At 45.6% G+C, this 13,721-nt stretch overlaps 1 protein-coding gene across 2 annotated transcripts; it reads left to right on the top strand.

Moving 5' to 3' along the window:
• Positions 1-9: 9 nt before the first annotated feature.
• Positions 10-10,441, top strand: CUNH10orf53 (chromosome unknown C10orf53 homolog). 2 transcript variants are annotated; one of them, XM_073904506.1, is made up of 3 exons: positions 10-106; positions 9,440-9,559; positions 10,105-10,441. In XM_073904506.1, exons 1-3 carry the CDS (start codon positions 10-12, stop codon positions 10,110-10,112), a joined length of 225 nt encoding a protein of 74 aa, XP_073760607.1. In that variant the 3' UTR covers positions 10,113-10,441. The 2 variants fall into 2 exon arrangements, with proteins under 2 accessions (XP_073760607.1, XP_025736804.1); XM_025881019.1 differs by having other exon boundaries at positions 10,023-10,441.
• Positions 10,442-13,721: the final 3,280 nt, after the last annotated feature.

Genomic DNA, 13,721 nt, shown 5'->3' with positions numbered 1-13,721 from the left:
CGGCCAGCCATGCCGAAGGACGCGGTGGTCATCATTCGCTACGGGCCGTACAGTGCAGTCGGCCTGTCTGTGGAGTACCGAACCTTCCGCCTGGAGGGCCTGCAAGGTGGGCAGCCGAGCAACGGAGGCACCCAACTCCATGTGCCCAGGTGCACCCCAGCCTCTGAACACGGGTGCAGACTGTGCCCTCTGCCTCTACCTCCTTCCTTCCTCAGACTCTAACCTAGTCCATAACCTGCAGAAAGTCTTCCCACTGGGGACCAGGCAGTTTACACAAGTTATTTGGATAGGAGGGATTACATACTCTGCTCTAGGCATTGAGAAACTGAAGATCAAGAACACTAAGTGACTTTTCCAAGGTCATATGGCTGGAAAATGGTGGAGAATATATACCTTCAGCATTCAATCATGCAACAAACCTTTCCTGAGCACCTAATGTATGTTGGACACTCTTCCAGGTACTGGAGACACACTGGGGAACAAAGATAGGTGGCCTTCAAGTGACCTTCTCATTGTTGACTACTAGTTGACAGTTGTGCCTGGGCCTCCAACAGAGGAATATAAGCATAGTGGGACCCGCCCCTGGCCATAATTGGAGGGGAGAAGGGGAGATCTGGAAAGGTTTATTCACTAGAATTTTACTTGAGTTGAGCTTTAAAGAGCAAGGAGAAAATAACCGGGTAAAGAGAAGAAAAAGCATGCCAGACAGAGGGACCGAAATTTGGAGGACCATGTTCCTTTCCGGCCATCTTAAACTCCATGTGTTTTCGGCTACATAGATGGAGGTATTGAGTTGGCTCTGCAGTTCTGGAGTTCAGAGAAAAAGTCTGAGCTAGAGATAGAAAGGTCTGAGTCATGGACTTGGGGACAACATACAGAAAGAGAAGAGAGCCCAGGACTGAGTCTTCAGTGCCTTAAAATGCTCTAATGTCCCAACGAAACCTTCTCGCCACTTTCTCTCTCAGGCTTCATGAGGTTCGTTGTATGTCTCAACAGTCTTTTGCCCAGACAGCTATGCATTTTTCATTTGCCCGCGTGCTGCCCACGGCTCTTCCACCCTGTGTGCGTTCTGCATTAGGTGAAACAGAGACAAGGGCCTTGTGCCAGTCCTTGAGGTAGCCCCCAGACAGGGCAGCAGAGACAAACACAGGAATTTGCAAACAAGGTGTGCTCTGCTCCCTCTAGACTCAGGGACCAGGGCCCACACGGGGGACAGGGGCTGCTGTCTTCAAGGCTGCCAGCAAACCAGGGAGGAGGGGGGGCAAGGGCAAGAGGTCACAAAGCTTTCCTACCGTTTTCAAGTTGCCTTTGTTTTGACTCAGCATTTACTCTTTTGCCAACTTTGACTATTTTCCAGAGTTCTGACAAAGTGGGTTCCCACAGTTTCTGGTGGTTTTTCTTAACTTCTCTGTGGAGAAACGGGAGTTTGGAGTGCCTACTCTGCCATTTTGCTGCTGTCTGCAGACCCTTTTTAATTATGTCTCTTGCTGCTGCCATAATCTGCATGACTGTATAGAGTTCAACTAGATCATTTCCATACCAAGAATTATATTAAAGGGGAATGCATAAATAAGCATTTGTTACAACGCACAATTTACAAGTATTGAGGCGGGGGGAGGAGGACTTCCCGTATAGTTTGCACACAAATCCCATTGACTCAACTGATCACCTCTGGTCACTTGTCTCCTACTTGCTTTCTTGGCACTGATGGCAGAGCAGAGATTAAGCACAAGGACTCTGAAGTCCAACCAATCTCCTTTTGAATTCGTCTCCACCATTTAGTAGCTGTGTGGCCAAAGTCAAGATCAAGTTATTTTACCTTTCTGAGCCTCAGTTTACCCACTGGTAAAATGGGAGCAGATTCCTACCTCACTGATGTGAGATTCCAATGGGAAAATGCACACAGTCATGAATATCATTCCTGCACATAGTAAGTGCTCAACAAGCATTAGTCTTACTACTCCAGGGCAGGGGCATTACTAGGAAGGGGAGGAGGGAGCTTTGTGGGGCATGCTGGGGAGCAGCAAGCAGCTGGGTCAGGCTGGAGGATGTTATGCAACAAGAGAGCCTGTTTTACCCTTGACCACAGGGAGCCAGCAACATTTCTTGAGCTAAAGAATGATGAGATTACGGATGTGCCTTAAGAGGCCAATTCTGTAAGAAGAGATTTGGGGAGGGGAAGTGAGAGAAAACAAATTATTAAGAAATATTAAGAGATTAGAAATGAAGTTCTGAAGTTCAGGGGAAAGACAAGACTACCTGACTACTAAAGACTACTAGAGTCAGAAGTAGTTTTGACTTTTTTTTTTTAAGATTTTATTTATTTATTTATTTGACAGAGAGTGAGAGAGCACAAACAGGGGGAGTGGGAGAGGGAGAAGTGGCTCCCTGCTCAAAGCCCGACTCAGGGCTCAATGCCAGGACCCCAGGATCACAATCCAAGCCGAAGGCAGACGCTCAACCAACTGAGCCACCCAAGCGCCCCAGTAGTTGTGACTTTAAATAACATCTATCTGCTAATAACTACCAAACTTATCTCTCCAGTCAGGACCTCTCATTGTCACTGGGATGGTTGGTAGGCATCTCAGGCTAATATGTCCAAAGTCTCTAAACTGACCTCTTAATACCCAGCCCTCTCCAACCCCTCCTGCATTCTCCTCATCTCAGTGCACACAGCTCCAGTCTTTCAGTTACTCAGGCCAAAAGGCTCGCAGGCAGCTTTCTTTCTTTTTTTATTTTTTATTTAAATTCAATTTAGTTACCATATAGTGTATTATTAGTTTCAGAGGTAGAATTTAGTGATTCATCAGTTGCGTATAACATCCAGTGCTCAGTACATCATGTGCCCTTCTTAATGCCCATCACCCAGTTACCCCATCCCCCCCCACCTCCCTTCCAGCGACCCTCAGTTTGTTTTCTAGAATTAAGAGTCTTATGGTTTGCCTTCCTGTCTGTTTTCATCTTATTTTATTTTTCCTTCCCTTCCCCGATGTTCATCTGTTTGTTTTTTAAATTCCACATATGAGTGAAATCATATGGTGTTTGTCTTTCCTGACTGACTTATTTCACTTAGCATAATCCTCTCTAGTTCCATCCAGGTTGTTGCAAATGGCCAGAGTTCATTCTTTTTGATGGCTGAGTAATATTCCATATTACTGTAGTGTATACATACACCACATCTTCTTTATCCATTCATCCATCAATGGACATCTGGGCTCTTTCTGGGTTTGGCTACTGTGGACATTGCTGCTATAACCATTGGGGTGCATATGCCCCTTCGGATCACTATGTTTGTATCCTTTGGATAAATACCTAGTAGTGCAGTTGCTGGGTCATAGGGTAGCTCTATTTTTAACTCTTTGAGGAACCTCCATACTGTTTTCCAGAGTGGTTGCACCAGCTTGCATTCCCAACAGTGTAGGAGGGTTCCCCTTTCTCCACATCCCCGCCAACATCTGTCATTTCCTGACTTGTTATTCTAGCCATTCTGACTGGTGTGAGGTGGTATCTCATCGAGGTTTTGATTTGGATTTCCCTGATGCCGAGCGATGTGGAGCACTTTATCATGTGTTTGTTGGCCATGTGGATGTTGTCTTTGCAGAAATGTCTGTTCGTGTCACAGGCATCTTTCTGTCCTCTCTTTGCCTCACACTCATCACAACCACCATCATCTCCTGCCTGGACCAGTGCCCTGGCCTCTCCCCTGAGCTCCCTGTGGCCACCCTTGTCCCCTGCAGTCCGTCCTCAGCACCAAAGCCAGGTGATGCCTTTAAACTTGAGTCAGCACACAGCCTGTGCCTCCAAAGAACATCCTGGGGGCTCCCAGCTCACTCAAGGGAGAAGACAAAGGCTGACAGTGGCCTTCCAGGCTCCTAGGGTCCTCCCTGACCTCATTTCCCCCACCACTCCCCATCCCTTCCCCTCACTCACTCCACTGCAGCCACACTGGCCTCCTCACTGGCCTTTGAACACCCCTGGTGCACTTTGGCCTTGGGGCTTGGCCGTTGCTCCACCTGGAATGCTCTTTCTCCAGATCCCTGCCTGGTCCCTTCGCTCTCTCACGGCCCCTGGGTGTTTCTCAAAAGTCACCTTCATCCACAGGCACATCTTGAGCTTCCCCATCGAAAATGTCAACACCTCCCTCTGCCCCTTTTCCCTATCTCCATTCCTTCCTTTTTTTTTTTTTTTAAGATTTTATTTATTTATTTGACAGAGAGAGAGAGAGAGAGAGGGCAAGCACAAGCAGGGGGAGTGGGAAAAGGAGAGGGAGAGGGAGAAGCAAACTCCCCACTGAGCAGGGAGCCAGATGCGGGGCTCAAGCCCAGGACCCTGGGATCATGACCTGAGCTGAAACCAAGAGTCAGACACTCAACCGAATGAGCCATCGAGGTGTCCCTATGCTAGGTACATCTAAAGGGTCAATAAACATGAGTTAAAATAAACCTGAATGGAGCTGAACACTGGATCCACAGGAGGTGAGACTTGGGGAGAAAGCAAGGAAAGGGGTGAACAGCAGTAGCCCCTCTGAGGGACGCAGAGATAGGAAAGAACCCAGAGCAAAGGAGGCCAGTGAGATGAGGATTTCAAGAAGAAAATGGCTAATGGGCACCAAACTGTTAAGTAGGAGTCATTTCTAGAAAAAGATGAATTCATGGTTGATGAACGACATAGAAAAAAGTGTTCTCAAAGACTTGCAATGAGACAGCAAGATGGCACAGAAACTTCAGAGGGCAACTTGACTGTGTCTTAAAATTTAACCATGTATTGTAGAACCCAGCTACGCCATTGCTCAGTCTCTTTCGAGTATATATATATATATATATATATATATATATATATATATACTCACACATGTACAGAGGCATGCCCAGGAATATTTTCTGCAATGTTCTTGCCGATAGTGAAAAATTGAGAACAACCAGAGAAAGAACTGGCTTAAATAAATTGTAGTCCATCCATCCCATGAAATGCAGCGCAGCAGATCCATGTATATTGATAGGGCAGGATCACCACAACACAGCGGTGAGGGAATAAGTTGTGTTCCTGAATTCCACCTACACTGTGATTCCATTTCCCTTGAAAATGACAAAGAGAAGGGGAGAGGGATGGATATGGTGATTTAACAGTTTTTGTCCCATAATTTCAAGGTTTTTAAAAAATCGTGGGTCTGCATTACATTTATAATCTGATAAAATTTTAGAGTTCAAAATAGTTTGGGGTTTTTTTTAACCAGCAAAAGTATTTTCTTTTCTTTCTTTCTTTATTTATCTATTTAAGATTTTATTTATTTTTGAGAGAGAGAGAGGGGGAGAGAGAGTGAGCACGAAGGGAGGGGGGAGCAGCAGAGGGAGAAGCAGGCTACCAGCCGAGCAGGGAGCCCAATGCGGAACTTGATCCCAAGACCCCGAGATCATGACCTGAGCTGAAGGCAGACGCTTAACACATGGAGCCACACAGGCACCCCAAAAAGTATTTTAAAGAAGTAAGAAAGGAGGTAAGTCCGAGTGTCAATCTGCTAAGAGGGGCAGGGAGAACTGAGTGAGCCACTGAGTGTGCCAATTGTTCCCCACCTCTGAGAGCACAGGGTCAAGAGAAGGTGGGCTGAAGCCTCCATCAGCAGGAGATGGAAAAGCAGGGAGAGATGAGGAAGCCAAGAGCATAAGCAGCTCTTCCCACAGTAGGGGAGGGGAAGGAGTATCTTGAGAAGATCAAGGGGAGAATTTTTATGGCTGAAGGAGAAGAGCATTGCAAGCTACCAGCAGGTGGTTGATTTTTAAAGTTAGTTTGTGTATCCCTGAATGATAATTCATATAATGTCAGCAGCCAGCACTTCCTGAGGGCTGCTGACAAATGCCAGGGTGCTAACAAAAGCAAGGATCTGCTCCTCTCCCTGTCCCCCACTCCCTCCACCACTTTAGAGTCAATCACACCAAGCACAGAGTGGTGTATTTGCACGTCCTCCTCTGTAAAATCTGCATCTCAGTTCTCTACGTCTCTTTGAAAATCATAGCCCTTTAACATGTCCCAAAGCCCTGCTGGCTTTGGAAATATGCCTGATCTTTCCTGAACTTACCGTGCCTTAAGGAATCTGAACATTTTTGTTCATTCCTTATTACCCACAAATTATAATAGTTCAGCAAAAATGTCTCTACTATGGCCTCAATATTGATGAAATTAAACTATCTAATGCTTAACAGCAAGTCCAAAGTAATTCCCTGGCCATCGTTGCTCCTTGTCTGCTATCCCGAATGAAGTATGCCAAATGACCTGCTAAAAGGAACGAAAAGGAATTGAAACCGACCCAGAAAGATAGGATCCGCCCTTATTTAGCTAAGATGCTCTCTGTGCCATTCTCCCGTCCCTAGCTGCGCATTAGCTGCACACATTAATTGTCATAAGCTTTGCAACTGGGCTGAGCAGAGGAGGGGGAGATGCCTGCCTGTCTGTTTGCTGTGACTTCCGAGCTAGCTGTGTTTAAATCACTCCCAGATGGTGCCCGCGCTGAGAAGAGGGAGGCTTTTCCGTGTCCCTTCATTTTACCCAGATCCCCCTTGAAGAATGAGGTGCCACTTCAAAGAGGCAGGCATTCTGTGGGTGGCCTTACGGCTTCTGGTTGATTTATGCCGGAGTTTAGCCACTGCCTTTGGAAAGACTTTGTTGCATGGAGTCTATTTATCTGACCTTTCTTTGACTAGACAACCCCATAGCAGCTCGTAGGAAAAAATGGGGCCTCCATGTAGAGAGGTGGCATTTGGATGAGCCGCAGGAATTCTGGTGCTTCTCCAAGTTTGATCCCTTAAGCCCACTGCTGACCACCCTGTAGCCGGGCTCGTCACAGTCTGGACGGATAAGAAGGGGACAGGTGTCCTGAGGATGAACATAGGATGTGGACTCTGAAGTGGCTCATTGCTTTCATAAGAATCAGACTTAGTTCGCTCAGTGTCCAAAAGAGTCATTGGAGGTACCCGGCATCATTACATTGAGCTTGTTTATTTAACAAACTGTTTTAACCCCGGGCACTGGGTTTGGGGGTAGGGTGGTTTATGGTCAGTGAGGGAGACATGTGCCCTCAAAGGCCCCAAGAGCCCATGCTTTGCAAACCATTTAGAAGGTGAAGTGAAGGCTGATATATTCTCTTAAGAGGATTTCTTCCTGTCGGGCTTCATTGGCTCGGGTATGCTGCAGACTCTCATTATTTGGCACCACCGACTTCCATAGGGTAGGTTATTTGGTGCATCAAGTCCTGTTTCTTAGATACACTTGGCCATGAAGGAGGACTGCTGTTCTCATAAAGCAAACCCCAAACCCAGGTGGTCCATGAGACTCAGTCAGACAGGGCCCTGCCCTGTGCAAAAGGAAAGTGCTGTGGCAGGCTGCGAGGTGCACAGCTTCTCAGGGGCTCCTCCTGCAGAGCCCCTCCTCACTTACACTGCAGTCACAGTGGGCCACACAGAACCCGTGCCTCCTTTTCTCCAGAACCCCCAGGACTTACAGAGTAGATGTTGTGTGTGAGTAGGAGAGAGGCAACACCTTGTCTCCAGAGATGGGGTGGGAATGGAGAAGCTGGTTTGTTCCTGATTTCTTCCTATCAAATTGAAATCCATTTCCCAGGAGCATCTTCTGACAAAGCAAAGCCAAGGTCCTGGAAGCCAAATTGCCTCCCACCCACTCACCTGCAGCTTTTCCCTCTCAGGTGACACGTCCCCACTCCTGAGGGGGTGCTGCTGGGAGAGTGTCTGATCCCCAGATCCACTGGCCATCCCAAACTGCATGGACCGCTTCATTCAAACAAGTCATTGGTCCAAGCTGAGTGCCTTCCTCCAAAGATGTTTAAGACAGGACACTTAAACAGGATACAGTAACATAAATATGCCAGAGAAGAAGAGGCGGGTGTTCCGTAGAGAGAGGCGTTAGCTGATACAGGGTCAATTAGGGCCACCACTGGGTGCCTGAGGAGCACTATCTTGTTAATGGAGATCCTCACTGAGTTACTCTCTGAAGTTCCTTTCCAGAAGTGAAATTAAAATCACGCAATTAAAATGTTCACAGTTGGGGCTGGATGTTCTTGAACTGATTGAAAGATGAAGAAGTGGACACGCCAACATTTTAAAACAGCAATTGTCTCTGTAATTAAATGCAATTAACCGACATAACTATCTGCTTTTCTGCACATAAGACTGATTGAAATTCTAAGACTTTAAAAAAAAAAAAAACAAAACATGACCTTCCTCTGATTCATCTTCCTATCTTAACCAAAATTCCCACCAATGTATGAAGACCATCAAAGACGGTGGTTTAGCACATTGACTCTACCACCAATGTTACACAGTGGACATATTAAGAAAACTGAGGAGAGACGTGTTAGAGAAAACAGAACCCCAAGATGGTCAATGCACATCATTTCACCTAAATGCATATATTTTTGGATTTCCACAATAGAGGATAGATCTAAAACTTTTCCATGGCTGATCTCTAGGGAAGTGATAACCAAAAAGCAGCTTCTAAAGTTTAGCTCATTAGCTTTAAAAAAAAAAAAGGCATTTTGTTTCTTATTATTATAGAAAATCTGGAAAATGCTGAAAGAATAAAGAGAAAGAGGTTTCACATACTATTACCACAGAGATATACCCACTGAGTATTTCTTTTTCTTTTCCTATTACGAGTACATATTTTAATTAGTATTAAAGATATATTTTCATAGATACTATATATATATATATATACACACCCTGATTGCTTGCTTATGTTACAAATATTTTTCTTGCTATTTAAAAAATTCATAAACATCTTTTGAAATGTTTGAATAAAACCTCATCGTATGGACCTACCATCATTTGCTTGACCATCCTCTTGTGATTGGGACAGTAGGCTATTCAAAGTATTTTCTATTGTAGTACTGCAGAAAGGAACATCTTGTTACAAAAGTCTGCCTGAATTTCTTATTTTTCCTGAGGAGACTTTCTTACAAGTGCAATTTCCCGGGCCAGAGTTTAGTTCATTTTGTAATTCTACATTTTCTTGAGGCTTTTGAGGCTTTCAGCCTGTACTGCCAAATTACCTCCAGAAAGGTGACCAATTTATTTTTCCATCCACGGGATAAGAAGTCACCTGATTCCCCACATCCCTTCCAACACTGAGCATCATCTCTATAAGAAAAGTTCAAAAACTCTTCCTAGAGACATCTCATATTTTTCACACATCCTATGGGTCTGAGGCAAATTGTAACCAAAACCTGAATTGCTCAGGTCCCTGGCTGCACCTGCCAGCAAAGGTGAGGCACATCTGGGCCAGCACCAGGTAGGTACCCACCAGCACAGCTGAGTTAAGCCAGGAGCAACTGGAGAACAAGTCAGCTGCCACCATCCATGAAGACATCTGCATATCAGGTTAATCTAGAGCCTGTCCCCATGTTACCCACATCCCTCTCCATCTTTTGCAGCTGTGTTGACCAGAGATGGACACAAGGTCATCCTAGAGAAGATAGAAGACTGGAATGTGGTAGAACTCATGGTGAACGAAGAAATTGTCTTCCACTGTAACATCAAAGACTTGGAGTTTGGTAAGTCCTTCAGCACTGCTCCCAACCAGCACTTTGCCTTCTGGGAAGCATGCTCGATTTCAAGTGGAAGTGGCCAGTGGGCTATGCCCAGATTCAAGTTGGGTTTTTTTCTGTGTCTTAAATTCTTCCTCAAAACCCTCTTCTCTGTGTTACATGCATGAGCACATCCTAAATCACACAGAGTTAAGTGCTTAATGCTCTGGAGTTCTTCCCAGGACACTGGAAACAAAAGAGGGACAGAAAGAAAGATGAAGTTTTAGCCCTAGATGCAGGCTGGCATCACGCCTCCCACACTCTGCTCAGAAATAAAAGCTTGTGCAATCCACTCATACTCTGTTAAAGGCTAGTTAACAATTGACGTGCCTGTGTACTTTGAGACTTGACCTCTAGTGGAAGCCGTGTCTTCTATGACATGACATTGTATAGAAAACTGGCCGAAAGAAAATCATACCTATTTCCCTAGGAGGTGATGGTAAACTAGACCCGCTGTGTGAAGAGGCCAGGACAGCCGTCCTAAATGCCTACTGATCTCCTCGTCCGAACAGGCATCTGAAGTCAACAGAACAGCCACTGCTTCCGGCCCTTCTATGCAGCAAACAAAAGCAGCTCTAGGTTTTGAAGGCTCTAGCAATCCAGGTAACGCCAGCCTATCCTTCAGCCTGCCCAGCACAGTGTCTCTCACCCGGCTGCACAGAAGCAGGGCCCACACAAATAATAAACACCATTTGCAGCATCTTTCAATCTCAACCCACAGGGAGAGCCCTCCAATATCAATCAGGTACACATTGAGCTGAAGGAAATAATAAAATGCAATCTAATAACAAAGCGCCATCCCGTCCTAATAACACAGAGTTTGCCAGAAGCATCTGAGAGTCCATTCTATAGTAAGTAAAGAGCTAGAATTAAAGACTGGGTGGAAGGGGGAGCAGGGAGGGAGAATAGGGGGCCCTTGAAAATCTGAACCAAAAGTTAATGTCGGTATTTGGAAACCCGGCTATCTCTACAGGTTGGTTTCTTGCTCCCAGGGCAATCATATTTTAAATGTTCATATACACGTACCTAAAGCCAAATCATTTATTATTCTTTAGAACAAGAAAATTATCTGCCTTGTTTTGCATTCGCCAGTCCAACGAGCCACTCTGAAGAGGGCCCAGAAGAACACAGGGCAGAAGATGCGGCTCCTTATTCGTCTGGGGGAAAACACAGCCTTGCGGAGTTAAGGAGGGATTTCAGTTATGGTCAGTGTAAAAATCAGCCATGTCAACATGATGTTCTTCGTGCTTGCAGGTCCGAGACTACCCGACGGTAGCACACGTTCTTCTCTAGAGAAATGCAGATATTGATCTGATGACGTTCAGTGTGAGGTCGTGGTAAAAAGGCATCACACCTTGGCAGAGAAATAGGAGAAAGAGGGAAGACTCTGGGCACCCTGGTGAAAGCACGGAGCTTTCAGGGCTCGGAGCACACCCCCCCCCCCAGGAAGGCAGCCACCCTGCTCCCTGTGGTTTCCCTGTACCTGGAGAGCCACCCTTTCCATCCCTCCTGGTGGCCTCAAGCCCCCTGCACCCCAGAACTTCCAACGCCATCTGGGAGGCGATGAAACCACTGTACAAGTTCTCTCTCGTATGTGAGGAGAAGGGGGTTGTAATTTTCATTTTCAGCCCAAGCTTCACTTACCAGGTTTCATTCAGAGATTACCATCACTTAGGACTCTGGAAATATTTAATCATCCTCGCTGAGAACCTGAGGCTAAAAAACTTTCCTCCTGGTGTCGGGTGCCGGTTTTCACGTGCCTTTAGTAACCCTCGATTTAGTCCCTCTTTCTCAAAGACCAGTTTAAGTTATTATAGAGGTAGCATTCTGCTTTCGTATGAACATTTTACTCCAAGAGAAATACATTTTCATTACAGTAAAATGGAAAAATATAGGTGAGGATAAAGTACAAATCTGAAAACGTTTTGGTATATTTCAATTTGGTTTTCTTTGATTTATGTCTGATTATTCATTAGGAGATAGATAAACAGAGAAATTGATTTCACTCATTCAGGATCACATTGTATGTACCCAATTATGTATCTGTTTTTTAATTTAACATTTTATGTTGATCCTCTTCCTGTGTGATTAAAACATTTGTCTAAGCATTCTTTTTTTTTTAAGATTTTATTTATTTATTTGTCAGAGAGAGAGAGCTCACAAGCAGGGGGAGCGGCAGGAGAGGGAGAAGCAGGCTCCCCGCTGAGCAAGGAGCCCGATGTGGGGCTCGGTCCCAGGACCCTGGGGGTCATGACCTGAGCCGAAGGCAGACACTTAACCGACGGAGCCACCCAGGTGTCCCTTGTCTAAGCATTCTGTCATGAATCAGGAAATTTCCTCCTCCTTGAACAATGATTCCTACTTTCACTGCCATAACTTTTTCTAAGAAATAAAATTGCAAGTTTCCCATCTGCATTCAGTGCAGTAACTTCGGCTCCAAGGACTTTGCCCCCTCCTCGGGCTCTGCAGCCCCCGCGTTGAACAAAAGCTCCAGCAGGCAGCCGCCTTACCCTCCCCTGACACGCCCCCTGCCAGCCTGTATTTGTGGCCTCAGAGCCGCAACCCCACCAACCTGCTCTCCTTCCCTCCATGACCAGAGCAGAAGGGCAGGTAAGGCAAGACTGCACATGACTAAGACAAACTCGAGTGCACAAGGCTTCTGAGAGATGCCTGTGGCCAGGATGCTGTGCTCCAGTTTCAATCAGAGTTAAATGAGGTATGAATCAGCATTACCACAAAAAGTCACAGGGTTACCTCTGGGTGGTAGGTTTGCGGCGGGGGAGGGGGCGGCAGGGCTTTCGTTTCTTGCATATTGTAAATGTTTTCAGTGGTGGAATTTTTACTTTGTGTGTGAGTGTGTGTGTGTTGGGCTCTAGGGTGCTTTTCAAATAAACATTTAAAATAAAATCCAACCCCTGGGTGGTTCAGTCGGTTAAGCATCTGCCTTGGGCTCAGGTCATGATCTCAGGGGCCTGGGATCGAGCCCCGCATCAGGCTCCCTGCTCGGCAGGGAGTCTGCTCCTCTCTCTCCCTCTGCTCCTCCCCCCTGCTCCTTCTCACTCTCTCTCAAATAAATAAATTAAAAATCTTTTTTAAAAACCAAGAATTTGACATAGAGGTCATCTGTCCATATAACCTAGCCATTCTCTGTCATTGATTAAGTAGAGCTTTCTCTTTGGAAATGTAATCAATTTTTTAGTCTATAAGAAATGTGCCCAAATCCTCCTTCATCTTCCTCTGTCTTATGCCTTCTTGAATATCTGTCTCCCTGCAAAGAAACAGGAAACATGGCTCGCTCCTGATTGAAGGCAAAAGCCCTCTGTGCTTCAACAGGCTAGACATTCAGGTGCCTTTTAATGCTTTTAAAATGCCACTTAATTAACTCATATTTTAAGTTTATTAAGATGCCAAATCAATTTCGTTGTGTGACACGAAAATGTGTAAACAAAGTGTCTCTTTAGTAGAAGACGTCTTTACTGTCTTTTAATAAAATTAGAAACATAGCTCTAACTTATGAGCTATTTTAAGTGAAATTCGGAATCTCTACGCCTGTTTCTTCTATTTTAAAATGTAAAAAGAATGAAGTTTTTAGGAGTCTCCCTGGGCTTGCTGCCTGGGTCTCCCTGGCTATACCGGCTCTCTTGGTGGTTTCACCCTTAAAACCTTGACAAACAATATGTGACAAGTCCATAGCTAAGAGAACTGTGTGAAAAATCAGTTCCCACGGTGAGCTGCCAGGACATTCGAGGAGTGGGTGTATGGACAGGGGCCCCAAAGGACTTTGCATTCCTTTGTTAGCAAAGGCTTCTCCCATGGACACCTATCCCAAAGTAATACTGGGATTTGATGCACAAATCCCCCTGCTCTTTGGGGGAGAAAACCTCGGGGGACATGTGTACACCCTGTGGGTGCCATGCTTCCAGAAGAAATACACAGGTGACCAAATCCAGACGAAAGACAAACAAACGCTGGCTCAGGTGGCTGCCATAAAGCAAAGACAAATGTTCTTCCCAGATAGTTTGAACATTTCGAGGGAAAGAGTCGATTGTGGTTATTTGGAAAGCAGTGTGACCAGGCGGCTCCAGTCCTGGCGGTAAGCTCATGTTCTGAAAGGAAGAGAGTCCTGAAT

The sequence above is a fragment of the Callorhinus ursinus genome, unplaced genomic scaffold (genome assembly GCF_003265705.2).
Source record: "Callorhinus ursinus isolate GAN/ISIS: 27379988/994484 unplaced genomic scaffold, GSC_fseal_2.0 scaffold20, whole genome shotgun sequence".
Taxonomy (NCBI): Eukaryota; Metazoa; Chordata; class Mammalia; order Carnivora; family Otariidae; genus Callorhinus; species Callorhinus ursinus.
The sequence above is the reverse complement of the archived record's forward strand: the minus strand, read 5'-3'. Positions and strand labels throughout refer to the sequence as shown.